Source organism: Syngnathus floridae, chromosome 8 (genome assembly GCF_059516105.1).
Source record: "Syngnathus floridae isolate MCC-2025c chromosome 8, RoL_Sflo_1.0, whole genome shotgun sequence".
NCBI classification, from domain to species: domain Eukaryota; kingdom Metazoa; phylum Chordata; class Actinopteri; order Syngnathiformes; family Syngnathidae; genus Syngnathus; species Syngnathus floridae.
Window position 1 is genome coordinate 4,246,577 of NC_142420.1, and position 26,475 is coordinate 4,273,051.

At 39.4% G+C, this 26,475-nt stretch overlaps 2 protein-coding genes across 11 annotated transcripts in view; both read right to left on the reverse strand.

Annotated features, from left to right (window-relative positions):
• tmtc4 (transmembrane O-mannosyltransferase targeting cadherins 4) overlaps positions 1 to 1,920 on the reverse strand; it is a 66,227-nt gene extending 64,307 nt beyond the window's left edge. For 4 of the 5 annotated variants that reach the window (XR_015859923.1, XR_015859922.1, XR_015859924.1 and 1 more), the window contains exons 1-5: positions 1,668 to 1,920; positions 1,511 to 1,570; positions 1,199 to 1,406; positions 903 to 1,018; positions 341 to 557 (exon numbers count right to left, since the gene is read on the reverse strand). Coding sequence is in view for 1 of the 5 variants with exons in the window: in XM_088383370.1 (XP_088239496.1) it covers positions 341 to 557; positions 903 to 1,018; positions 1,199 to 1,360 (495 nt within the window). In the remaining 4 variants the exon portion in view is untranslated. The remainder of the gene's footprint in view (positions 1 to 340; positions 558 to 902; positions 1,019 to 1,198; positions 1,407 to 1,510; positions 1,571 to 1,667) is intronic. The other variant, XR_015859925.1, reaches the window with a different exon arrangement.
• A 10,584-nt stretch (positions 1,921 to 12,504) lies between these two features.
• The window catches only part of nalcn (sodium leak channel, non-selective), a 47,049-nt gene continuing 33,078 nt past the window's right edge, over positions 12,505 to 26,475 (reverse strand). For 5 of the 6 annotated variants that reach the window (XM_088382585.1, XM_088382582.1, XM_088382586.1 and 2 more), the window contains 28 exons: positions 25,606 to 25,742; positions 25,314 to 25,455; positions 25,043 to 25,116; positions 24,114 to 24,285; positions 23,875 to 23,966; positions 23,624 to 23,746; positions 23,401 to 23,457; positions 21,918 to 22,038; positions 21,709 to 21,840; positions 21,463 to 21,630; positions 20,565 to 20,669; positions 20,350 to 20,456; positions 20,149 to 20,269; positions 19,962 to 20,060; positions 19,379 to 19,472; positions 18,010 to 18,116; positions 17,852 to 17,926; positions 17,645 to 17,764; positions 17,498 to 17,566; positions 16,957 to 17,105; positions 16,794 to 16,887; positions 15,805 to 15,937; positions 15,258 to 15,373; positions 14,941 to 15,098; positions 14,081 to 14,231; positions 13,841 to 13,990; positions 13,661 to 13,778; positions 12,505 to 13,416 (listed from right to left, as the gene is read on the reverse strand). In XM_088382585.1, the coding sequence (XP_088238711.1) occupies positions 13,274 to 13,416; positions 13,661 to 13,778; positions 13,841 to 13,990; positions 14,081 to 14,231; positions 14,941 to 15,098; positions 15,258 to 15,373; positions 15,805 to 15,937; positions 16,794 to 16,887; positions 16,957 to 17,105; positions 17,498 to 17,566; positions 17,645 to 17,764; positions 17,852 to 17,926; positions 18,010 to 18,116; positions 19,379 to 19,472; positions 19,962 to 20,060; positions 20,149 to 20,269; positions 20,350 to 20,456; positions 20,565 to 20,669; positions 21,463 to 21,630; positions 21,709 to 21,840; positions 21,918 to 22,038; positions 23,401 to 23,457; positions 23,624 to 23,746; positions 23,875 to 23,966; positions 24,114 to 24,285; positions 25,043 to 25,116; positions 25,314 to 25,455; positions 25,606 to 25,742 (3,327 nt within the window). In that variant the 3' untranslated portion in view covers positions 12,505 to 13,273. The remainder of the gene's footprint in view (positions 13,417 to 13,660; positions 13,779 to 13,840; positions 13,991 to 14,080; positions 14,232 to 14,940; positions 15,099 to 15,257; positions 15,374 to 15,804; positions 15,938 to 16,793; positions 16,888 to 16,956; positions 17,106 to 17,497; positions 17,567 to 17,644; positions 17,765 to 17,851; positions 17,927 to 18,009; positions 18,117 to 19,378; positions 19,473 to 19,961; positions 20,061 to 20,148; positions 20,270 to 20,349; positions 20,457 to 20,564; positions 20,670 to 21,462; positions 21,631 to 21,708; positions 21,841 to 21,917; positions 22,039 to 23,400; positions 23,458 to 23,623; positions 23,747 to 23,874; positions 23,967 to 24,113; positions 24,286 to 25,042; positions 25,117 to 25,313; positions 25,456 to 25,605; positions 25,743 to 26,475) is intronic. The other variant, XM_088382584.1, reaches the window with a different exon arrangement.

A 26,475-nucleotide genomic window follows, 5' to 3' on the forward strand; every position in this document is an offset into this window, starting at 1 on the left:
AACCAAAGAGGAAGACTCGCACCAGAATTAGAACCCTCAACCTCAGAACAGTGAGACGGATGGCTGCGCTAATGACTCATTCATCTTCCCACCTGTTCTTTTGTTATTTCATTTTCTATTGTTTTTGTTGAATTTACAGATTCCTATTTGGAATTTTGTTCTGATTAAAAAATAAATAAATCAGAAGCCACTCACGAGTTAGTTACTCAGTACTTGAGTACTTTTTTAATGAATATAAGTAATTATTTAGAGGATTACTTTTTACTTTTCCTTGACTTACATTAAACCTAACCCTCTGAAGTAAGAATATTCTGAAAAAAATCTATTTCCTGTGACTTACGCTTTCCGTGTGGACGGGGTGTGCAGCGAAGAAGAGCGCAGCCAGCAGGGAGGTCTTAGGAGCACGGTTCAGTCGGTGAGTCTTTTCATCATAAGCCAGTCCACCAATCAGCAGGGCGAACACATCCACCATCAGGGCGGAGATGACGGCATGGAGGGCGATATTCAGCACGTGGAAGCCCACGGGATGCAGGCCGCCTGCCAACATGTAGTTCAACCTGCAAAACCACAGGTTTTAAAATGTTACTAATGTGACATGATTGCTCGGCAACTGGTAAACCAAATCTGTAGTTTCCTTTCTGTATGAAAGATTCACTTGACGGACTGAGCTAACAAACTGTTGCTTTTATAAAGTGTTAAAACAAATAAAGTGTTAAAACTGATAAACTAAGGAATGTTTACATCTGATTAATATAAAGACGCATGTAAAAATTGTAATGCCATTTTTGTGTCACGCTCATAGATTTGATCAAATGTTACCTTGACAATCAGAACCAAGGACATTTTCTATTTTCTAAAGCTTGCTAATACTGGGTGTGCTGAAGCTGCAGAAGAGTACGCACCTAAAAGTAAAGACAGTGAGTGGTCTATAGGATTTGTGACTGGAGTTGCTGCTCAGGTTGCTTCCCCAGAAGTCATTTTTCCAAATGTTAGTCAAGGGTGTTGTTGGCTTCAAGTCCTGCCACAGACACAAGAAACACATTTAACACTGCATGTGTCTAATATGTAAATTTAACATCAAATGTCAAATGCCCTAGTTAGTAAATATGGTATGATTTTTCATGAAACATCAAATTTATGTGCATTATTTATAGTATAAACAAAACTATATACATATTGAAAAACAAATTGATAAAACCTTGTTGTTGATGATTGCCTCCGAATCGTCAAACACAAAGTCCCCATCATAACTATTGATAAAGCACAGCACTGCCACCAGAGCCACAGTGATCTTGGCCTGAACCGGACCCAGCCTGGGGAGGGGGACTTCCTCATCCCAAGGAACCTCAGACAACGCCATGATGATGGATCAGCACCTAGTTCATTCCTTAGCATCGTCCAAATTCCTGAGGACACACAGATGTTGGCATGTATTGTTGGACCCCATCACATATTAGTTAAAAGAAAAATCAAACAACTTTTGCACGAGTGGCAGGTTGCATTGTCTTACCTATCATTTGTGCAGCTTCGTGACAGGTTGCATCTTTGTGCTAGCTTCTTTGGCTGCAAGCTGAAGTAGAACACAAAACCCGCCAAAGGCAGAAGTGCATGCAAACTCATTACATCAAAAAATGTTTCTGAAAAGGTTGTATTGATGGGTTACTTACACGCCAGTGTTGTGCTATTTAGCATTAGCATGTTTCATCGGATGCTGCTAAGATCATTATTGTTCGGGAGGTAAACGCCACCAACACACTTTAATTAGTGTTGGTATTGCTGGGAAAATACAGGAAAAAATATTTTTTTAAATTTAAAAATCTAATGGCAGTTTGATTGCAAAGGTTATCCTTTGCAGTGAGAAGACTGCAGGATGTAAACAAATAGTCACGCGTTGGCCTGAGTTACTTCCTCATACGTCAGACTCACGTGGCTATTTCCAACCAATGGATGGTTTAGTTGTGACGCTGCCGAACTAAGGGGCAAAAAGAGGAGCGGAATCAATGAGTTCATAATACGGAGTTAAAAACATATACGTACAATATTTTTTTGCCAAACAAGGGTTGTACAAGTTCAAACTTGAGTAAAAAACACTTCATAGGAAATGCCACGGGTATATGCCTTGTTATTTTGTTCCCCTGCAGGAATTAATATGCATGCACTAAGATCTGCAAAATGCCTTATTGGAAAATAAAATTAACTGACATGTTTTTTATTATTATGAATACATAACTTACAAAAACAGTAAACAATCACATTTTACACAATGTTGTCTTCAATGAGCCTAATGTAACATGCGTCTTTTGGGAAAGTGGGGGTAGATATTTTTACAAAACCCACAAAATAACAAGGAAGATCATATTAACGACCATTATTTCCCACATTCCTTTCCAAGTGAACAAAACAGAAAGCGCTGATAAATTTTTACAAATGTACAAGAAATTTGATGGTCTTATTTCAGGTTTCTAATGAATATTAAATATTAAGTGAAGTTGCTCAACAAAAAACTTGAAAGCCAAAGACGAAGACTGAAACTTTTAATCTTGTCTCTGATCACAGCAGGTGTCACAATCGGATATTCTCCATTGTGTTGTTTATTAATAAAATTGTTTGTTAATAAAAACTAAATTCGTATTTGGCAGCCCATTTCAATTTGTTTGTTGGGTGACTCTGGTCCCCGAACATAGACAAAGATACTACCAGTTGTCCGTAGAGAATGAATCGCTTTGATTATGCACTTTTAGATACAAAAGAATTAATGAAATATGCATATGTCACCAACCCCTTGTGTGGCGATCCACTGGGTTTTGCATAAAGTTGTTGTGATGGTGAAATTCAAAGTCAGCCAAGGTACAAGTACTTTTTTCTCATTAAATATTCCCTTAACTAATACTTAAAGTTAAACCACGGTCAGTGAAGGAATCACTGCTTTGTCTCAACCATAACTTTGTACATGTGTGATTTGCCTCTATTCATCTGACGTGCCAAATGCCAAATTATTTTGTTCCAGAGGGTTTTCTGAATTGTCTAATTGTTGTTGAATATATAATAAGCACGCTGGTTAGGAAGTAGTTTAATTGTTACCCTTCGCCAATAACCTTCTATCATCTCCGTCCAGTCATATTCGGACAGTCGTAATCTCGATGCTTTTAACATGCAGTAGTGTTGCTTGTACTAAAATGAGATCAGGATCATTGCCACTATCCCGCATGCAGTTGCAATAACACCACCAGTGCTGTCACTTAGCTGATGTTACATGCACTCCAAGTGCAATGACAGCTGCTGCTGTAACATTCATTCACATCCACACAGTGCCACGAGGAAGACGAGTCGCCCGCTGCAGTCAACTCGAGTAAAGACTCGCTCGTTAATGAGCCGTGAACGTGAACAAGTCATTTCGTCCTGATTGGAGTTGTGGCGTGGTGGCCTTCACAGTTGAGGAAAATGGGGAATAGCTGGCAATAATGAGGGAGAACGCAGCAGGCAGAACACAGAAACCATCACTTAAAGAGCCAAAATGGATGGCCGATAAGATGACAAAGGCCTGTTCTAATAATAATGACAGATAAGCGCAAAGTCAGCATCCTCTTGTTAAAGTATCATTTTACGTAGCAACACCTTGATGAGCTCATTATAAACTCAGTGGGAGAATTTTATGACCATATGACACTCAGCCGACACTTTACCTTGCCATACTGAGAGATGTATATATTTTGGGTTAATTGACAAGGAGACAAGAGAGAAGAATTTGATACATTAGATGCTATTTCAACACGAGGGTGGTGGCCATTGGGAATTTGGGGAAATTCACGGAAGGCGAGTCCATTTCAGGGCCCGTCAAACCCTGCAGACGATTACATTTCGGCACATGGCAGCCTCATTGATAGGTCGGCGGATCTGAGAGAGGAGGGTTGCTCTGCTGTGGGAGTGATCAATCAAGGCCAATCAAAGTGGCTGTTCTCATTCCTTTTAAATATAGCTTTTTTTAGTCAGACACTAGTGTTTCAACATGGTGGAGGGACATTTGCGAGACTATGCCTCTCAGTGGCTGAGATCATACAATATATCTATCATCCAATGTTTCAGAGGGTTTAATGTTGACATATTTATGAAAGAAATATGTCACATTAGACCTGCTGTCTTCCCTGCGATGTTGTGTGATGTTATCTGAGCTGGCCGAAAGATTAGATTAACTTTCGCGGATGCTCTGTCTATGAAAATAACACCTATAACGTTTGTTCATTCACACGAAAATGTCAGACTGGGAAATCCATCTTTTTCAGCTCAACATTTTTGTGGAATGTTGCACAAAGGGGCATTGACAATCAATTTGCTGGGGGAAAAATATACAGTATTTGATGTAAGAATTCAGTCTTCTCTAGTTTAAGCTTCAAGAAAATCCATAGCTGTTAAAAGGCTGCTGTGGACTCTCCGTGAATGCGCACAAGTGATGCAAAGCATTCGGCCATTATAAGTGCACATTGAGATAACCTCTCTTTCTGCTGAAGGACCCTTTTGTTCTCTACGTGAGGCCGAAGGACAGCCAGGTGGGGACGGCGATCCACTCTGATAAGGGCTCTCACATCAAGACGAGTACCCGGGGGACTGGCGTCCATTGCGGGATCACCGGGCAAGGCCCTCTGCAGGAAGGCATTTGATCCGATTATATTTACATTTTGCTGCCATGGCATAGCAGCAACACGCTTGTGCAGAGTGCACACTTTATTATTTGCTCCATACAGCGCTAATGTGACATGTTGCTATATGCTTTTTCCAGTAAGATCTAATTATAATGGTAACAAAATAAATGATACCTGAACATACCTGAGATCATGGCAGACTTTGTCCCCGCCAAAATGTGTACCAAACATCTTTGAATAAGGATTTATTATATATGCACATTAGAAACTTGTGCATGCCAATCCACCATTATTAATATAGAGTCAAATATGTTTCAACATACCGTATTTTACGCACTATAAAGCGCACCGGATTATAAGGCACCTTCAATGAATGGTCCATTTTAAAACTTTGTCTATATATATAAGGCACACCGGATTATAAGGCACACCTTCAATGAATGGCCCATTTTAAAACTTTGTCCATATATAAGATATATACATTTGGCCCGCAGGCCGGACTTTGGACACGCCTGCTGTAGTGGCTCAATATTGGTCCATATATAAGGCACACCGGATTATAAGGCGCACTGTCGGCTTTTGAGAAAATTTGAGTTTTTTAGGTGCGCCTTATAATGCGGAAAATACGGTAGATATTTTACTTATATTTTGGGCAAGCATACCTAATATTATGAAGTGCATAATAGATAATTGAGCTAGTTTGTAGTGCTATTTTAGAGCTGTCAAAAGGTGCGCCGGTATACCTAATGTTATGTCTACTGATTGTATACTGCATACCCGTCCAAACAGCCACATGAGCCAGAATGTTTGCTTGCCTCGAGACAGACACAGATATTAAGTCCTGTCCTATTTCATTAACTTAACCCATCGACTCCACAGGTGTCTTTGGCCCCTTAAATGACAGCGCTATCACAACACATCAAGACTCAGAATGGAAGAGTGGCAGCACCCAGCCAGCAGCTTGCCCAGTGTGGGCCCATGTGTGGAAAGATGGGAGGGATACTGGGATTATCCGCTGCAAGCCCGACAACTACTTCCATTCAAGAGGTCAAAATAAAGAACCCGAGAGATCGTTTGGGAAAAAAAAATGTGTGAGACCTGGTCTGTGATGTGATCCCCGCTGTTGCCTTCTCCCCGGTGATGCTCACAAAAGTGTTGCGCCTAAAACCTTCTTGTCTACGGCACCCCTCGGGCTCCCAGATGATTGACAGCTTGTCACATTATCTTACAGCCGTGCTAGTGGAGACAGCGAAAGGGAGAGCAGGAACAGGCGCGAGAAGTGATACTGGGGTTAGTGCTAAGAGCAGACACACACCCTTAGGAGCTTCCAGTACACCGTGTAGCAGCTGCAAAGTGAAAATCTGGTGCGCGTGTGTGTACGTGCATCTCTGTGTGCTTAATAGAAGAGCCCAGATGTTTTTGCATCAGGTGTACAATGCTGATATTTAGGTTGATGTATAGAATAATCTACTATTCCTTGATGAGATGATCATCATACTGTCGGATATTTTTTGAGCAAGTTGTACCTGGAATTTGTTAAAGGTATGACTTTACAGTCATATAGCCCAGTAAAATATTACTCAGTTACAGAATTTGTTTTGTGGCATTGAAAGATATTCTGCAAGAGTATTTTCTGGATTATAAATCACAGTTTTTTTCATAGTTTGCCCAGTGGTGCGACTTATACTCAAGAGCGACTTATGTGTGGATAATGAAGTTCACCCATGCTCTGTTCTACAGGATCAATCAGATATCATTTTCATAACATCACCAAACACAAATACCACTCTGATCTTTAGCTTTGCTGAACATTTGAGTATGTGGCTGCTATCATGTGTGTTAATGCTTAATGGCACAATATAACATTTAAACACAAAAGAATGTAAGACATTAAAAGCAAAGTAGATTGATTATTTGACCCAAGTTTGCTGACCTCGGAAACCTACCGGTTTAATATACAACTACCATTTCTTAAATGAATTCAGGACCCATGCCATTACTTATAGTAGTTGAGCATAATTTTAAATTTTATTCTACAGCTGAATTCAAAAGGGCTCAGATATATTTGCAGAAATACGTCGATACAAGATTTTATTAGTAGTTAGATTCACACTTGGTGGGTGGGCACAATTTCCCCATCATATCTTGTTTGAAGGCTTAACAAGACACAACCTGACACCAGAAGACCTCAAAAGCTTCCAAGTACCACCCCAACAGTTAACTTTTCAGAAGTACCTGTCATTCCATTTGTGACAAAGCGACTTATTGTGACGTTTATTCGCCATGAAATCTCACCGTGTGACTCGTTGCAAAGATTTAGAACCTCATCGTCACTTGAGGTCAATGACCGTTGGCAACATAGAGAGACAGAGATGGGTTGATGTTCAGGCCATCTCAAAATAGAAACAGCAGAGGTAAAACCTTACAATATATGGGAATCATGTAGGCAGATGTGCTTGCCCACATGGGTTGGGACCTTTCAGGGCTCGGGCTAGCACAGGTTTGCTTCTCAAATTAGAATGACGGCTGTCACAATGCAACTCGTATCAAGTTCCAGAGATGGAAGTGACAGCTGAATGACAGTGACTTGTTGCTGCTGTTGTCAGTTTTAGGTTGTGTCTACCCCCTCCAAAAAAAGTTAACGTAAAGTCTTGTTTAGAATGTTTTTCTCCAATTCCAGGCTGGAGACACAAACTGTAAAATAATAGCTTGTTGAGTAAATGGTAATATTATTCTAATTAAGTGAGGCTAACTACACGTTTGTGGTTGCAACATGAGTTTAGTCAAAAGTCTGTATTAAGTACTGTATATGTATCATATAATTATAGTGTTTCAAAAGTATTTGTTGTAATATATAGTATATATATATATGTATATATTTTATGTTTAAACAATTTCTTATTTTGTACCAAAAAAAAATCAATGATCATTTGAATAATCGTGATTTCAAATGTTACCAAACTAATCATGATTAATGTTTTATTTCATAATTGAGGGGCCCTACTGAGAGGTGTAGGCTAATTTCTCTGGGTATACATCACTTGACATTCCACTTAGTTTTTAAAAATAAAAAAAAACGCCCCTTCTTCCCCTGTCTGCAAGGCAGCCTTAAACATAAAGACTGTGCATGGATGAATGAGTCAACAAATTACCACAGCCACTAAACGGGGCAAAAAAAAAAGATCTATATCCAGCACCAGTCCTTACCTTAGCTCTTTTTGTCTGAGGCTTTTAAATAAACATGATTTTTGCTCATTGCATTTAGTTAAGCGCGTCCCTCCACATGCTTGACTGCTTGTGTCCATCAACTCGAGGGAGCCCAGCTAACACACATGAAACCCGCTACAGCTGCTGCTCTAACCTTTGAGTGTCTCCTAAGGAGCGCAGTGATATTTGCACTTAATAAAATTATGCCTACCGGGAGAATATGCCGCTGACATTTGCCATTTGTCAAGTTGAGGTGGCAGCGAGAGCTTTATGAGTCATTAGTGTTCCGGAGTGTGTGTGTAAGACAGAGAAAGACAGAGTTAATCAGTCCACAGTGACAGTCAATGTTGAATGTAGTGTACAGGAAGGAAATATTAATTGTCTTTACTCTTTTCATACATCTATATAAGGAAAAGAGCCATCCACAAAATGATGTCTAATTTATTTACAACAGATGAAAAAAGATTTGTTTGCAACAGCTCAGGTAGAAGCTGTCAATTGCAATTTTCCGTCTCGTCTGTTTTACGCAGCCAATCGGGATGTGAAAAGAGATGCCAATCAAATTTGCTTAACAAATATAACTTCTGGCTCGTCACCTGTCACATATTATTGATCCATAAACCGGGACACAAATATGATACGCACAAACCTGTGCACACATAGTCAAATATAATCAAAGAGTCAACACGAGAGAGAATAACCTCGTCCTTCATGGTTTGTGTGATGTTGTGATTCTTCTTCCAGACAGTGAAGATCTGATTTGGAAAGACACAGATTTTTGGTATTTGCCGTGACAGCATCACAGCAAATTATTTACACAGCAAGGACAGAGAAAGAGGTTGATGGTCCAATCTCTGTAACAATCATTTTCACATCTCCAATTTACCTTGAGATGAATTGCGACTGAACTGCTGAAACTTCTAAATATTGTTATGCAAGTGCAATGCATTATGGGACATATAAGTTTCTGATTGCCCATATAACATTTTTAGTGTGACTGAAAATATTGCATCTGATCATAATTTTAATCTGAACTCTTTTAATCTTAAAATCCTAACCCTAACCCTAACCCTAACCCTCTAATCAAAATTCAAAAACACTGCAATTTGCTTTAATATCGGTTTTAAATTAGTGTTAGCTTCTCACCTGCTCTCATCTATTTGCATTTTTGTCACTTCAGAACTTTTAAACATGTCACTTTGTCATTTTGATATATTCTTCCCCAGTGCTCACAAAGCAAAGTCACTTCTTCTGCAATTACCTTTTATTATGCACTTTCCCTGTAATGTCACATCCATTTTCTGCTCCCTCACTCCCAAACGACCATATGCATGGGCAATTTAGCATAATAGCAGAATTAAAAACAAAATTATAAGGTAATGTCTCACCAAGGGCTATACATAGTCACATTAAAAACGCTTTCTCAGTGATCTGTAAGATTGCTCTCTGCGGGAAAATTTAATTGTTTGAGCACAGCACCCCCTGCAGGTATGCATTATTTTGTGCTAATAATACCCTCCGTGTGCATGGTCTTAGGTAACCTTTCACTGCAATTACAGGCCTTTCCGCTTTGATCGGTGGGTAATTGAATTGGGTTAAGCTCGTATGATTTCTCTGTGAAATTTCCACCCATATTTCAGTCTCGCCTGCAAGATTAGACAAAGCACCGGTGGCCCTGTAATTAAAGAAGCCAGGTGTACAAGTAGGGAGGCAAGAAACCAGAGTCACTTGAATGGGACTGATTAGGTATTTAGTCAAAATTAGATTTTGCTTCTCGGGTGACAAAGTGTGCCATCTCGTTTGGTGCTCTGCGTTCAGTGGGGTGGCAATCGACTAGCGCACAAATCGAAAATGACTTTTTTTTTTTAACATTTCCACAGTGGTATAAACCTGGGGGTACATGCCAAGCATGAAAGAGGATTTTTAATTAAATGATTTGATTTTTTTTGGAAGGGGGCCTAACAATGAGGGAAAAGCCTTTTTTTTTTTTTACGTCAAAAACTAAACTCATTTAAAACTATCGACCCCACTACGACAGGGTTTCCAAATCTGCTGTCTTGAGCCCAACATGGGTCGCGACAAAGCTATTAGATCACGGAGAGTAAAAGGCTGTAATCTACTCGAATGATGCTGGCATGCAAGTTATTGGCAAAAAGGCTGTTGGATTCATTTTTTGCATTGGTGTATTGAATTTGACAAAATTCAACACGTAATGACTAAAAGTACACAGCAAAAGTAGAAACCCTTCTAGGCCATATCTATACAGTATCTGTCTCTCTTTCTCTCTCTCTCAAGATGATATTTGGCTGCAACCTCACACCAAAAAGCCAAAAGTGCGAGGTCAAAAAGTGACACTTTGGTCTTCAGGGAGTGACAGCTGCGGCCAGTGGATAGGCGCCAAGCGACAAAATGGAAAACAAGCAAGCTTTTCTACCTTCATTTTCAGTGGAATGGATTTTAATCAACACATTATGCCAGTTGTTAATTGCTTTTCCCACCTGCTGCTAAAATAATTAGCTACTTTTTCCAAATTATTGTAGTAATAGCCATCTGGTTGGAAACGCATGGACAAGATCAGGCCTGGACCTGGCAGGAACGCTGACAAGACATGCGATGCAGGCGGTCGGTTGCTACCTTATCTATAAAGCAAAGATTTTTTTTTAACCGTTGTTTGTCTCCATTCGCCCTGCGATTGGCTACAGCGACCAGTCCAGGGTCTAACAGACCCTTACCCAAGGTTGTTGCCGCTTACCCTCAAACATAATGAGGAAAAATGGACTGAGCACTAAGCATTGATTATTTAGGTGGTCTCGCACTAGTTTAATTTGTGACGAGTGATCGTCACATGGTGTGTATTAGAGAAGTCAATATTTGAGGAAATAGGGTATTTATAACTAATTTCACTTCAAGAATTTGCATCTTGAGTAGAATGAGAAAAGGTGCGTTCAGTAAAAGTGATGGTAGGGATCTTAAGGTAACATCTCACTGGGAAGAAAACAAGCCTGCGCAGCCAGTGGTGGACTTTAATTATAGGTAATCTCCACTTTCAGACAGACACCACACTTAAGAACTTCCTGGCCAATTACCAAAGTGCCTTAAGTAAGCTGCGGACATGCATGATGGAAATTGACGGGCGGAGGGGGGGTGGGCGAAAAACAACGTGCCCCGTATGAAGCGGCGTCTTTCGCAGAGGCAATTAAAAGACACAAATGTTACACCACGCAGGGCTCAAATGAGAAGAAAAGAGGAGAGAGGTGCTTTGATGAGTCTGTTGTGAGCTTAGTAGAGCTTAAGAGGCGATGGTGGCGGAGAAGAAAAGGGCGAGCAAAAAGGGGCAAATTAAAGACTGTTGATTAGCGCGAGGCCCGATGTCACACTGTTTCCCTACAGGACCATATGTCGCTCAGAGAAGTCGCTCGTCGAGGGCCTGGAATGTGCCACAAAAAGTCAAGATTTCTATAGAGCGACTGGGTGTCCCACCGGCAGCTGATTCTCTGCTGCGCTCCGTCGCGTTCATTATCACGAGCAAGGGCCCGTACACACTTGATGAGAAATTAGCAGGCTTTTGAATGGACAATCCAAAAGCCTGTCTCCTTTATTGGGCTAATTATGTGTCTAACAAGGGTCCTTGTTAAGGGGGAAACGTTCAACTCTATGAATTTGAGTACATTAGTCAATTGGTTCTGAAACTAACCCTGAGTGTCAGAAAGAAATTGTAGAATACAATATGAGGACAAAAAGAAGTTTAAAATTGATGCACACTGAAGTAGGTTTGTGTCTTCTTGGATTCCATTTCAACAATGCAATGAGTCCTGACTTGTTTTCATAAGATGCCACTTTTAACAACTTTGTCACAATTTAAAATCTGTCTTGAGCATATAAAACTAGTGCTGGGGAAAAAAAAAAAATCTGAGGTCATGGACTCTATGGAAACAGATAGAACAATTCCTAACCACTAAGTGGTGGTGTCATACCGGAGCAGCTTAATAAAAAATGGCTTACCTTGCTCATCATCATTTGACTCTAATGAGGAGATCATCCTCATTTTTGTGTGCATTATCATCCCGGCCTTGTCAAAGCAATTGCATTGCTTGCATAGAATCCATCTACGGTTCTGTAATTGAATGAATATTTCTTCATCACCAAAGTACACTGAAAAAGAACAGTTTGTTGAATTTATTTTACTAAGTGGTTGCACAAAATAAAAGGATCAAAATATTTTTTTGAGTGGAGCGATAGTCAATTGCAGTAAACATTCTGGAGTGAACAATAGCATCTTTGAACTGCTCAACTGCACTTACCATCTGGTTTGTTTGTTTTGTTTCCCAATGGACTCTGGTAGAGATATTTATTTGGTCAAGTGGTCATTTGGGGTATTTGGAGTGCATTGTTCTCCATAAGAAAACCAATAAAATTACACAATTAGCAACTTACCAAAGTTGTGATCACTCGAAAATGTGGTTAGCACTCAGTGGAATGCTGACATCCAACAAGTGGCACTAAGTGTGTCCTGTGGGTGGCCGTAATTGAGACGTATACGATCCTTGCAGCATCTGAGTTTGAGGGAGATTATGAATTGAAAAAGTCATGTGATATCAGTATTTACAAAAAGAAACTACTCTTCTTCTTTATGAATGACCATAAGCCTTTAATTAGAAGATAGCTTTGTAGAGAGATTTGATAATATCCACAGTCTTATATATAATCTATTTTTTTTTTCCAGTGAACACTTCAGATAACATCAGTGTGTGTAAAAAACTGAGTAAAGCTCCAAATAATCTTAATAGCTGCATACAAATACATTAGTGACACTATGCAACATTACCAAATCAAATCGCTAATAACAACACTCCAAAAGTGTAGATAAGGTAATACTCGGCGTTGTTGTGAATCACTAAAGTAATATTCAGTCGGGCAAAGATTTTCAGCTTCACGCACTTGTTTAAACACATTGCTATTATTCTGATCACCAGTTTATATAAGTGAGAATTATTACTTTAAAGTCAGGATTCTGAGAAAAAAAGTCAGAATCCTGACACCCCCCCTTTTTTTTTTTTTCACTGGCCCTAATCCTCTTCTGTATCTTCCGTACAGACATGTATAAAGTGACCATAAGAAAATCCATATGCATATGATAAATAAAGTGAAAGCGACATGAAAAGAGCCTTGCAGCTGAATACACAAACAAGAGCAGCTTTTCCTTCATCGATCCAGCGTGTCCTCGTCTCTCACACTTGCCAGATGTGCCTACAAAGCAACATTTGCAGAGGACAGGAAATATGTTTCCCAGAGGTATCAGCTTGACGTTTTGGCTAAAATAGTGTCTCTAGATTCAAAATAATACAGTTTCTTCATTGACCCGGTCAGGAGTCAACACATACATCCAAGGTCATTGAAAGTAAAAAAAAAAAAGCACAGTGCCGATAGACCTAAATGTCGATGAGGTCGTCGCCGCTCTCGTCGCTCTCCACTGTCAGCTGACGGGTCCACCACTTCTTCACCTCTGACCCCGAGGAGGCCTCGTCGTTGACAGGGTTCATCTTACAAACGATGGATTTGACGCTGGTGCGACCTGACACGAACATGCACACACAGATGAGAAAATACATACTAGGGGCCAAAACATGAGGTAAAACCAGATCAAATGAAATGGGCCAGTATATTTTTCTTGAATATCAACCCTGTCTGACAATCATCCAAAACATTTTTCTATAGGAACAAATTTTAGTGCAACCATGCCAGGATAAATTGTATTCTCAATGTCTCACTAAGTGGTGGTGTTCTATGGAGACAAATGGGGATGTCTGCACACACACCTGCAGGCAGCCGCCACTGTCCCAGCTTCCTCTGCGGCTTGCCCAGGTCGGAGGAGTCCTGCCTGTAGCCTCCTCTGTCCGACAACGTGGGACTGAGCAACTGCTGGAGGCCGCTCATCTGAACAAAGAGGACAGATCTTTCCGTGTAACCCTGCAGACATTGCTGTGACGTGTTTTTACCTCAGGCTGCGAGGGGTTGTCTGGGTTGTTGGCGTTGTGGTCTTCGCTCGGTACCGTGGTCTCAATGCTGGGGGGGTTGAGGAAGCGACTCAGTTCCTGCTGCTGGCTCTCTCTCAGGCTGTGGATGATGCTACAGGACTGCTGCTGCTTCTACAAACGGACAGAGGACAAAGCGTCAAACATGCCTGCATGGGCACATGCCGAGGCATCGACGCCGGCTGCCACGTGGAGGAAACTCACGGCACGAATGCGTTTGAGGCACTTCTTGAGCCACATGCGTATGGTCTGCTTGGCAACTTCCTCCTCAATGGTGTACTCCAACTGTTCCCTGGCCAACAGCTCCTCCAGCTGGAGAGACTTGCGAATGTCCACGGAGCGGTAGGACAACATGCTGCCAACACACACAATTGTAGGGACATCGAATAAAATACACGATTCAGACATCCTTATTGGAAATTCAAATTATTATAACCCATCATTTCAGAGAAAAAGACTACACTCTTATTTTGTTGTTGATTTGTGCAGTAGTGATTTATTTTCCTGAGTGTAGCGTGACTTGAAAACAAAATGCTTTTAGAAATAGATAGGCTGGTTGAGATTTTATATATATTATATATTTTTTATTCTGTTACAGTGGCTTTTCCTTGTTTTAATCTGATACAGTACATTTAAGTAGAGTTATATTTAATTTCTGAGTAGAATGCCGTTGTATAAACTGTAATACTTTAGAACTGTTTGTTTTCAATCATTTAATTTATAAGCATTTTTTATTTAACTTTTATGCAATAACGATAGTTGTGCTTGGTACTTTTTTTGGGTGTCCTTTGTCCAACAAGTTTGACCCCCACTGAGTTGCAGCGTTGGCTATGCATGTAACGCAAAAAATAATGACTGAATGAAGGAATAAATGTAAACTTGATTTGGCCAAATTGCCCAGATTTATTTATTTCACTGTTTTGCATTAATATAATGAGCATGTTTAATTTATTCACTCCTACAAATATGATTTTTAATGATGCACCCCTATACGTAGTGGAAAGCTAAGAAACCATGTTTTTAGTGTTGTTGTGCATGTGTTTATGCTGTATTGTCATGCTCACCTGAGCACATCATGGAAGGTGACATCTCCTCCACTGTGCAGTCGCTCCATCTCGTAGCACATGTGCTTGAAGAGCAACTTGTCTTTGTCCAGGTCCACCTCCAGCCTGCCCCTGAGCAGACGCAGCAGGAACTTCACCCTGGATGTTGGGATCACACCCTGCAAGAAAATAAACACAATATTCCTTCAGAAAAAACTCTTAAATACATTTTCAGAGAAGACTGGGAGCTGTTATAGCAGCAAAGCAAGGTCCGACTAACAAAAAATACATGTACTCTTCAATTTTCAGTCCCTGTGGTATGTACGGTAATTGCTCACCTCCCGCTTGTCGTCTACCATGTTCCAGATGATTTGGAAGTGTCTCAGGTCGTTGTAGCTCAGCAGCTGGTCCTCCTCAGTGGAATAGAACAGGGAGAAGTTCTCCACGATGATGGCTGCATCGCGACAATAGAAATATTCCACTTAAGCATCTTTAACAAGTTAATCTCCTGCACTGACTGTTTATCAAGACTTTTTCTCTTTAATCCGTTACGATTGTTCCTTTGCTAAAGTAGCAGAACACATCAACAGCTTTTGTCTGTCAGCGCCATCTCTGTCTTCCTTACGAGCCAGAGGGGGCAGAATGATAAACACAGTCCATTAAATCACAAAAATACACGCTGTGTGCTTCATCTCTGTATTGCTTTATCTTGCCATGTCATCATTGTACATTGTTCCCTCCTCTGGTTTGCTGGCGCTGTACAAATGTCTGATTTAAAAGAAATAAGAATATAACACATGACTTTAAGAAAAGTAAATAAATAAAAATAAATAAAAATGTACATGAGAGGTGAGGTATGTAAGTACAAAAGACACATGCACTGACCAACAAGGAGGTTGAGCATGATGTAGGCTATGATGACGTAGAAGGAGCAGAAGTAGATGAGGGCTCCGGCATAATTGCCGCAGTCAGTCTCCCAATAGCGATGCTTATCCGGGGTACAGAATGGAGCCTGCACCTGAGGAAAAATAAACATGGACTCATAAAAGTCGAAAGGCCTTAAAGACGACAGTAACACAGAACTAGATTTATAGTAAAATAACATTCTCTACAAAATATTGTCCATCCCTTGAATTGACCAATAAAAAGTCACTTAAGCGTGCCGGAAATTATTGTTCACACAATAAGATATTTAACACAGCAGTGTTTAGTGAAGCACATCAATCTCGGATGAATTTAAGTGGACACTAAATTCACACTGCAGGATATGAAGCCCAGTTGTTGTTAAATCTGATTTTTTTTTTTTTTTTTATGTAGACATCCACAAAGCAATGTTGAGTAACTAACACATGGCACAATGATTATGCATATAAATATGACCCACATGTAAGGTCTCACCTCATTGCTGTACGTATTTACTACTTCCAAGGTTCTCACTCAACCCTCCTTTGTTCACCAAAAATAACCATCAAGAAAATGAAATTGACTAATAAGTGAGATATGTGCATATCAATATTGAAGACACATTGATCTGCAGTATGAACGTAGCCTTAAAAGTTCATTGTGCAGTATGAAAAGTGATTGTATGTTATGGGGAAAATAAGATTTTCTTTTGTCTCCCCCAAAATATTTTGCAGCCTCCAATTTGATTTGGCATAAATTGTGATATACTGGTAACAAAACTAAAGTATTATTATTACCACTGAGAAAATATTTTTTTAATGGATCCCATCACAGTGTGCAGCTGTGCCTATTACGGTGGCCTGTAATTATTTACATAACCTCAGATAATGTAGAGTGGTAGCCAATGCAGATATCGATATCAAATGATCAACGTCGGTGCCATTGAGGTTCTTCTCTTTTTGCTTACTTACCATGCAGTCGTGCATAATTTTATTCCAATCCTCGCCAGTAACAATGCGAAAGAGAACAGTGATAGCTTGGCCCGCAGTGGAGAAGTTGGCATGTCTGGAGGTGGTTGTGAGACAGTCAGTCCAACTCAACGTCCTTTGCTGTGTTATTCCAGACAAACCTTACCGGTTTATGTTCTCTCCGTACTTGACAGTGCCAAAAAGAACGACGCCAGCAAAAGCATAGCAGAGGAGCAGGAGGAACATCCCCACGATGATGAAGAAGCTCTTGTACATGCTGACGACCACAGTCAACAGTAGCATTTTCAATGTCACCTGGAGACATTCAGGCAGAACAAGAAATTACTGTAATAGATTGTTAAGAATTATTTCTATTGGTTGCACAATGGAGCACAGTCCTTGATTGCAACCAGAGAGTATTGTTATCCGTAGTATAAGATTATAACATTTAATATGATTACTGGTAACATTAATATCTAGGTAAGATGCTATACTAAATCTTTAAGATTTAGTTTTCAGCCCAATTAGCAATCTGAATCAAAACTTGAAACTTGTTTTAGCATTACATTTCCTAATCCTGCATTTAGACCATAATAAACACTAGCAATATGAATGAATGAGCAAATAACTAAATAAATAAATAAATATTTATTGGGGCAATATCTTTCCAATTAAATTAAAACAGTTTAATATGTAATAAGACTTACGTGCTTCCCACATATTGTGAAGAATCTGAAGACAATCACACATGTGCCCATCATGTAGGTATATGCATTCTAAATAGAAAATTATTAGGCATTAGGTTTATGAAATTCATATAAGCATAGCCTCATAAAATAAACAGCAATTCCAACCAGGAGTGCAAAGTGAAGCACAATCCAAATGACGCCGAGCGACGTCACGAGCAGGTCGTAACGATTCCGTCGACTCTGCCAGTAACCGGCTGGAGACATGGCAATCAGCTTCATGGTTACCTAGGCAACAAAAAAGGACATGACCACGAGGACATTTATTTAAACAGTAAACACCAACTTGAAGTAAATAGCAGTGAGCAGGCTCACCTCCAATACGAATATAAGAGTGAAGACCACCGACATGGTGGCAAGAGGAAATGTTACATGGTCATCTACATCCCACTAAAAAAAAAAAAAAAATACAAGGGGTCATGTTAGTGTATGTATAGTGTGTATTAAACTGTTCTGTGCAATATTGGATGTACCTTGACTGAGAGCAGCACTGATTGAGCCAACACCAACACAGCAATGCCACGTTTGAAGAAAGGGTGTTGTGTGATGTCATACATCTTGGCCCGGAAACCCCCATTCTCTGTTAAAAATATTGCATTCATTTAAAAAAAAAAAAAAAAAAAACATATTAGTTAATGGTGATTACAGGTGGAATAATGGCTCATTTAAAGACAGAAATACATTTACAGTATACATAGTGTCCTCTGGATGGCAGTCATGGACTGCTTCATATGTTAAAACATTAGGTAGTTACTTCCCCCACTTAATGTTTTAAAATTAAACCATGCCTTATAAATCAAGTCCCTAACTACTAATGAATAAAATATACTATTTGTTGCTGTGTCTCTATGAATTCAAAAAATAAAAAATTGATATAAAAAAATTAACACACAAAGAAACAAACACACGCACACGAGCAATAGTGGTTTTAAAATCTAAAAAATGATTATGATTATACTAATCTGGTCAATTCATAATTCACAGTGATTATCCCGACGGTGGTGTTATTATTATTGATGAAATAGCCTACATGACATTTTTATGTCGCCAAATGATCAGGTGCGTTGGGGGCGAGGCTGCTTCATATGCCGGCAGGCCCAGATGAGCAAAACACTGCCCCAAACAGGCAAGACAAGACTTGCGCTGACACGAAACTTAAGTTATACTTAAGTTGCCCCTTATGCCTGCATTTATACTAAGCCAAACATTGCTGTTGAATCTCATTTGGTTGCCATGGTGAGGCACGAGTCTGAACAACATACCCTTAGAGAATGTTAGCCTGCTTTGACACAACTCGAGCATTCACCTCCATCTCACCCTGCCTTGAGTAACTTTACATCCAAAAAAGCAATTATTTATGATATGCACTGCTTCGATCTCCCCACAGTGTATACTGCGGTATATATACCCCCAGAAAAGGAGTGCTACATTGTGAGTTTAATAAGATGGAACTTTCTCCAAAGCAATTTGTACTGCTGTAGGTGCAAATCAGGGGTGTCAAACTCTTTTTTTTTTTTCGTGGGCCGCATTGTAGTCATAGCTTCTTTCGGAGGGCCATTATGACTGTCAACCCAAATAAATGTATGAGCACCTCATAGTATATACAGTAAAAGCTACAAAACAAACTGACAAATAACTCATTTTCAAATCAGACGAGTAAAAACTGGTCAAATATTTAAAGAAAAAAAAAGATATTATTAAAAGTGAAGACAACTTGCAATTCTAGTAATGGCAATTTGTCTTCACGGGCCACATAAAATGATGTGGCGGGCCGTATCTAGCCCCCGGGCCTTGAGTTTGACACCTGTGGTGTAAATGTTTAATATATATGCATATGCGTACCTGGACGAGGAGGTAGGTGGAGAGGTTGGGCTATTTTGAGACGACTTTTCAAATCCTCCCATCGTCTCTGATCCACGGTGAGTAAAGCAGTGCCCTGGAAAAAAACTAAATCTGAATTTTGGTGGGAAACGCTATAAAACAAAAGTTATTTGTCAGAAAAACAGTCATGATATTATAGTTGAAATTAATCAGGAAAAAGGAATTTTCAAGAAAAAGTAACAGGAGTAACATAACATTATGAATAAGAATTCATTCAGGCTAAGAGATTTGCTTTAAATGTTTCAGAAAAGAAGTAGTAATACTACGAAATAAAGTTAGAAGTTTCATTAAAAAGGTCATAAGAAAAAAGGTCATGAGAAAAAAATAAGTTGTGTTTTTTCCAAAGAAAAGGTTAGTTTTATTTTGGTTGTAATAATAATACTACACAATGTTCTTCTAATTATTTTCTTAAAATGAAGGCTTTTTCTTTTACAATTGTGACTTTTTTTGTTCTTCTGTTTTTAATGTTTTCTAGAATAATATAGTATATTTTCTGGCTTGGGTTCGGCTCTAATACCCCATGAAAGTGACTTAGAGCTCATACTTTGTTCTCGTTGAAGTTGGCAATGACAACACCAACAAACAGAGTGAGTCCAATCATGCACCCCAGGAAGACAAAGACGTGGATGTAGATGCCGTGAATCTGCTCACATAGAAGATAGCAAGCACTATGTCAGCATTTTCAACTATGCAAAAAGAAAAAAAAAAGGTAAAAATAAATAGTTGTATACCGGTCCAACACGGTGAATAATCACATCTCTGACTTCCACCCATCCTTTCAGTGACAGCACCTCAAACAGTGCCAACATTGCGTTTCCCACATTGTCAAAATTAAAGTTGCGAGGGTTGGCCCTGGAATGCGACAGAATTATGTCAACACATTCATTTTAAATTGTACTCAAATACAGCATGATAATAAAGGGTGGTCTTACCAGACTCTTGGAACCCAAAATCCTGGCTTCTTCTCTCCAGGTCTCAGTTTCAGGTTGAGACTTTTGGAAACACTGACATTAATCCTGAATATACCGTGACAGTCATTCTGTGACAAACACAAAAAACACAGTTATGCTTCTGAATGTGTAAAAATAATATTAGCCGAATTTAGCTTCCAGCTCCTCGCAGAGGGTGGAGGGGTTTCTAGCTATACCCGTTTGTGAACATAGGGGTCGTTGCACTTAGCCAGTTTTCCAGCAAAAAGTTGAACTCCAAAGCTAGCGAACACCAGCATTAGAGTGAGGAGTAGAATAGAAACCTGTAAAACAGAAAATAATCAAAGTTAAAACATACTACATGTCAGAATATTGACAAAAACATTTCGGATGTGGTTCGAGTCACCTCAAACCTTGGCCAACCACATCATACAAATGAAGACTATGGTTTCAGACAAAATGAAGCAGCACCATATAAAATTGGAATAAAATGAAAAATATCCATCAATCCACAAAGTAGTTGTACTATGTTGTTTTCACTTATCAATTATTTAACTGGTCTCACTGGACCAGTGACACTCTGATGATGGCGGAAGTACAAGCCGAAACATGTCAGGTAATTCAACCTAAATATCTTGTTTGTGATAAAAGAACCAGTTAAATCATCCACAAAGTATCTGTCAGTTTCCAAAAGGTTAGTGAACCCTGTTTTAGTGGTCCCTTTAACGACTATCATTATACTCGTAATGCACCCAAGATGTTTGTGCACTTAAGCACATTTATGATGCGCATCTACACTTTTATCATTCTCTGGTCTGGTGTACAATCCCTAAATTTGTCTGACTTTCAGCCCATGGGAGAGTGTGTCTCCAACTAATGTCTAATATACAGCCCCAATCAGGGATCATCTAAAATGGTGCATTGCAGCCATCTGTTCTTTGTTTCGGATCATTAAAACTGAACCCGACATTAATATTGACTGTGAAGCTGTGTCACAGCCTCCTTCACCTCTCCCTGTGCAGAAACTAAAAATATGAATGTTTTGAGATAATATTCTTTAAACAACTTAACACCTCTCATTAAGAATGTAGCATTATATAGTTCCCTTCCACTCACCAGGAAAATCTCCTTGAAGCCTTTGAGAACCTCCCGCACAACCTTCCTCATCTGAGGCACCAGTTTGAAGATCCTGAGTGGTCGCAGGCAGCGCAGCATCATCAAAAGCTGAGCACCAGACTCGGGCGGGACGTCATGTGGCAGCCAGCACAAAAAAATGAGACTCACCTAGATCGTCAGCAGAGAAAGGCGCTCAATAATAATTATTCAAGCTGCAGGTAATACCGTGGTGATACTTTTTCTTACAAGGTAGATGAAGATGTCCATCACACCTCCAAAGTCTCTAATAACCGCTGTGGGTGTGAAGAACAGACCATCTGCCATAATCTTCAGATTCAGCTCAATGCTCATGAAGATGACAAATACGTATTCCCCGATCTGTAACAGAGGACAGGATGTGAAATATGATTTGTTGTTGTTTGGATGGAGGTAAAGCCAAAGTACTCTTTGCTCACCTGCAAGGTGGGCACTTGCATGACTCTGGTGAAGGGTGATTCAAACATCATTGAGATGCATGAGCAGATGGTCACGATAATCATCACCCAGTCCAAATAGGTGACGAGGCCCAACAGGTCACTGCAAGTGCACACATGCAAACACACATTTAGTGACATAAGGAGATTTCAAACATAATTTACTACCACGACCTTTTTGCTACAAAGTGTCATAACAACACTTGGGTTGGGACCTTTTAGGAGCTGCACAAACCTCTCACCACACTGCAAAAACAAGTTGCCATTTAAATGTAGATGAGTCATAATTATTTCTCCTTACTACTGTCTTACAACAGCTAATCATTGGGATGTTGCTTATCTGGTAAGTAAACTGTGTTAAAAAAAAAAGCTGATGTGCAAGAAAATAACTGAAACCATTTTTGACTCAGCATGCCAATTTTTGTTTTAATCAGCATGAATATCGAACTCAACATTTTTTTTTCATTCACATTGTTACCCTGTGCTATTTTTAAATGTCAGCAAAGTTCTTTGTAACATTGTTGTCCTTTTTTTTTTTTACCTCCAGTAAAGACATTTGACTACACATGAAAATGCTGCCATTCTAAGGTAAATACTCAACTTCAGTACTTGTTAAAAATTGTTATCATAAAATAAATAAATGAATAAATAAAAATAAAATTAAATAAATAAATACATAAATAAAACTAATGAAGTAAATGTACAATTTAATTTAAACAGTTTTAATTTCCTTTTCCAATTCGCAAAATGACTGTGGCCCAAAACGTATCACGGTAAGATACAATAAATATTCTAAAAATGTGCAATAGATTTTGGACTCAAAAATTAGTCTCATTAGTTAAACTTGCACAGTCTAATGAGAATATATTTACTTTTTTGTCTTCATCCTGCCCAGGGCTGAATTGGAAGGTTACCAATCAATCACATGGTACATAATGGATAAAGTCTTCACGCAGTTTTTTTTTTTTTTCCCAAGAAAAGCTAATCATGTTAAATTCTTACAAAGACTGAGGTACTGAATTCAACATTGTTTATTATTGAAGTTGTAGTTTGCTACGCTATCCAACACCAAAGCATGACTAGATGATAGATTTGGCTAGATATGAGGCAAATATTAGAAATACCTTTCAGTGAGATTGATTCTAATAGATAGTGCAGGTGTAGTTAATGCTTGATGAATGTCTTGTTATGCTGATTTGGAACTGAATTTCCAAAACATTTCTCAAAGGAGTGTGTGACTTCAAGCAGAACTTAATTAAAATCATTTCGGCCACAGTGCATTCCGTTTATTCGGAGATCTGCGCCCACCTGACAGCTCTCATTAGCAACCAAAGGATTACATTCTTTTCGGGTCAAGATGCAACCACATGGTACCAGCTCAATTTCAAATTGTACACTACACATTGTATTTGCTTTGGACCTAACACAACAGTATTATTAGGAAGCATTCCAAATAAGTACTTACTACAGTTGATGGTATTTTGTGTTCTTCACCACTCCTGTGATTGGGTCCGTTTTGGATCTAAAGATAAATTCATGACATTAAATCATGTTAGCATAAAAAAGCTGATGATTTTGTATTCATGTGAAGTGAGTTTCATAGAAAAAACTGACATTTTATTCTGTAGACGTGCATCATTAAAAGCGAAAACCCAAATGAACATTTGTTTCATCAAAAGTTATCTTACGCATTGAAGCGAGCTCGAACGATCATCCGGCAAAAGTTCCTGAAGCGGTGTTCCCGGCCTACAATGAAGAGAGGCTTATCAAAGTATGGATGGTTCTCCCTAAGCTCCTCCTCCTGGACTTTTCTGTCAGAGCAACCAGACAGACGGAGAAGACAAACAGCAGAGGCAAAACATAAGCAGCACACCAAGGACCAACAGATTTGTTGTTTTTGATGTTTTTACAATGGATACTAGATTTCCTGTGTGACTACCGCTTCATCTCTGCTTGTTCTTTCTTTTCCTGGATCATCTTGATCTCACTGTCCTCCCTCTGAGCGTTGCGGTAGCGGACAGTGCTTGAATGCTTAAAAAGTCAAGACATAATTATTTAGATGTTTCATTTCATTTACTTGGCTTAATACTTGTGTGACAGTTAATGCAAAAAAAAATGTTATGAGTAGGATGCAGCAGTGGAAAACACTAATGGCTTTTTCCAACAACTAGTACTCACATCCTGGGAGAGTGTCTCCAGTGATTTTCCTCGGCTTATCCTCTGACTGGTGGAGCCGTGTCGCAAAGACCTGCGCTCTTGACGTATGTGATGTTGCACGCTAAGGATGGAACGTTCTTTGGCTGGCTGCCCATCCAATGACCCGCTGAGCATCCGCTGTCTTGTGCACGCACTGCATAAGAAATAAGCACATGAGCTCAACATTTTCATGATTTTTTCCTGCCTGTTTTAATAAGTTATGCTATTTGTCCCTGCCCTTTTTCTTAAACCAGGCTTGGGGGGGGAAAAATAAGTATTGTGGTAAAAGAAAACCTGCCTTGCAATAAATGATAATTAAAAACATCTTAAAAGACCAGAATGAGATTTATGATTAATTAAACTTCTCTGTGAAGTTTAGCACTTTACATCTGTTAGGTAACGGAGTTTGGTGTCTTGAGATTTTATTTCAAATAAAAACACCAAGCTGTGAGGAAAGGAAGGCTTAATAAAGCAATAATGTTCGAAGTGATCATCATAGTGATGCACAAAAAGAATCCAGAGGGTATTCGTAGCGTTAGCTCTTCAATTAATTGAGAAATGACTTGCATTAGGAGTCGCTATGCGTGGCAAACTATTGATGGTGATGTTTATTTGATTTTGTGTTTATGAGGACGGCGGCTAAGCAAACATGACGTGTTAGGCTTACTAATATAGTGTCTAACTTTCAGGAGGAGGAGGGGAAGGTTTCAGAGGGAAGGCCAGACAGATTGGATATGTTGCAAGATGGCTAATGTACACAATGCTTTATTTATGGGATGTGGCGAGAGCCAGCTCACTGTCCAACATGGACAAAACAACAAATTGACTGTTGATAGGATTAACGTTGACTATCAAGTTCAGTCTTATAGTTGTTATAGCACACTCGCTGTAAAGACGTGCACGGATCTCACCGTAGTATTTTATTGATTGTTGTTTCTTTTTCCAGCAGGTTCCGAGCCTGGATGCTAAATATTGACCTGCGAAGCTGAGTGAGCAAACAGTCAATTAAGTCAGAGCAATTGATAAAGTCTTCGGACCCAAAAAATATCAGAGCTCTCTATTATTGCCGCTTTTATCCCCAAGGTGTTGTTTTGAAGGTATACAGCGAGAAAGGGAAGAAGTTATCACTCTCATACCCACACGTCAATATGGTGGCGGGAGATAACGTGCGCAATAATGCACCTTTTGGTCGATATATTTGTTGTCTTCAATGGCAGATCGTTTGGAGTGGTCACAGGAGGACGACGAGGCCGAGGGGAGTCTTCGGAATAAACAGCTGGGGTCCTGCTGCTGCCTGTCGATGAACTGCTTCATGAAGCTCTCCCTGGATGAGCCGACGAACAGTAAAAATGACAACACTCAACATGTATACAACTTTGTGAGTAATCATAATTGAGAGGTTTTGGTCTGTTGAGCTGTCACTGTTTTAGATTAACGGTGCAGACAATGGGTACCCGAGGCTGAAAAAAAATACCTGATCCTTGGTACGGTGAAGTCCGACGGAAGCTTGGAGATCTTCACCATCTGAGGTCTGTTTGGGAACTTTTCAAATATCCTGAGTCGAAGAGGGAGCTTCTCTTTGGTGTCAGCATTTGCCTCACTTTGCTTGAGCTAAACGAAGTGGAAAAGCGAGGACAGTGGTGACTTAATGTACAGAACACAACGGTGGATACAGAAAGTTAAAATATCTGTTTTTTTTCTGACATAAAAATGACACCTCGATTGAATGTTTTCAGGGGTGTACGGATTTTTTTGCAAATTACTTTTGTGAAATAAAAACATGATAGAAAAATAATTAGTTATAGAGGAAAGGTAAACCTGAAATTATTTTGTTTATGGAAAAGCATGGTTGGGATAGGTTTTGGGCTGTTTTTTGGAACTGAAGACTAAAGAATAAGTCAAAGAAAAATAACCCCAAAGCATCATTTTCTGTTCGTGTGCAAAGATGTTTTTGCATAACCATTTGGATTAGGGTGTGCACAGTTATCATAACAGCTACCGACATGCTTCATGTGATATTATTGCTGATAGATGTACCTGTATTAAACAGAATTGAATTGGCCATAATTCCCATTTTTTTTGTTACGGTGGTGTCATTTTTTCATGTCCATAGCATGGTGAAAATTAACAGCTAGAGATAAGAGGGCAGATAAAAAGGAACAAAAACAGCACATGGGTTTTGGGAAACTTGAGGATTTTGAGGCTTTCATATTGACCAACAAGGGAAAGTAGTGTGCGGCTGTAAGTTTCTGCCTGATGATGGCAGCAACACGCTTACCTTGAACACAGTACACACACAAAGGCACACTTTTAGCTTCCGATCTGACTTACTTTGAGAACACAA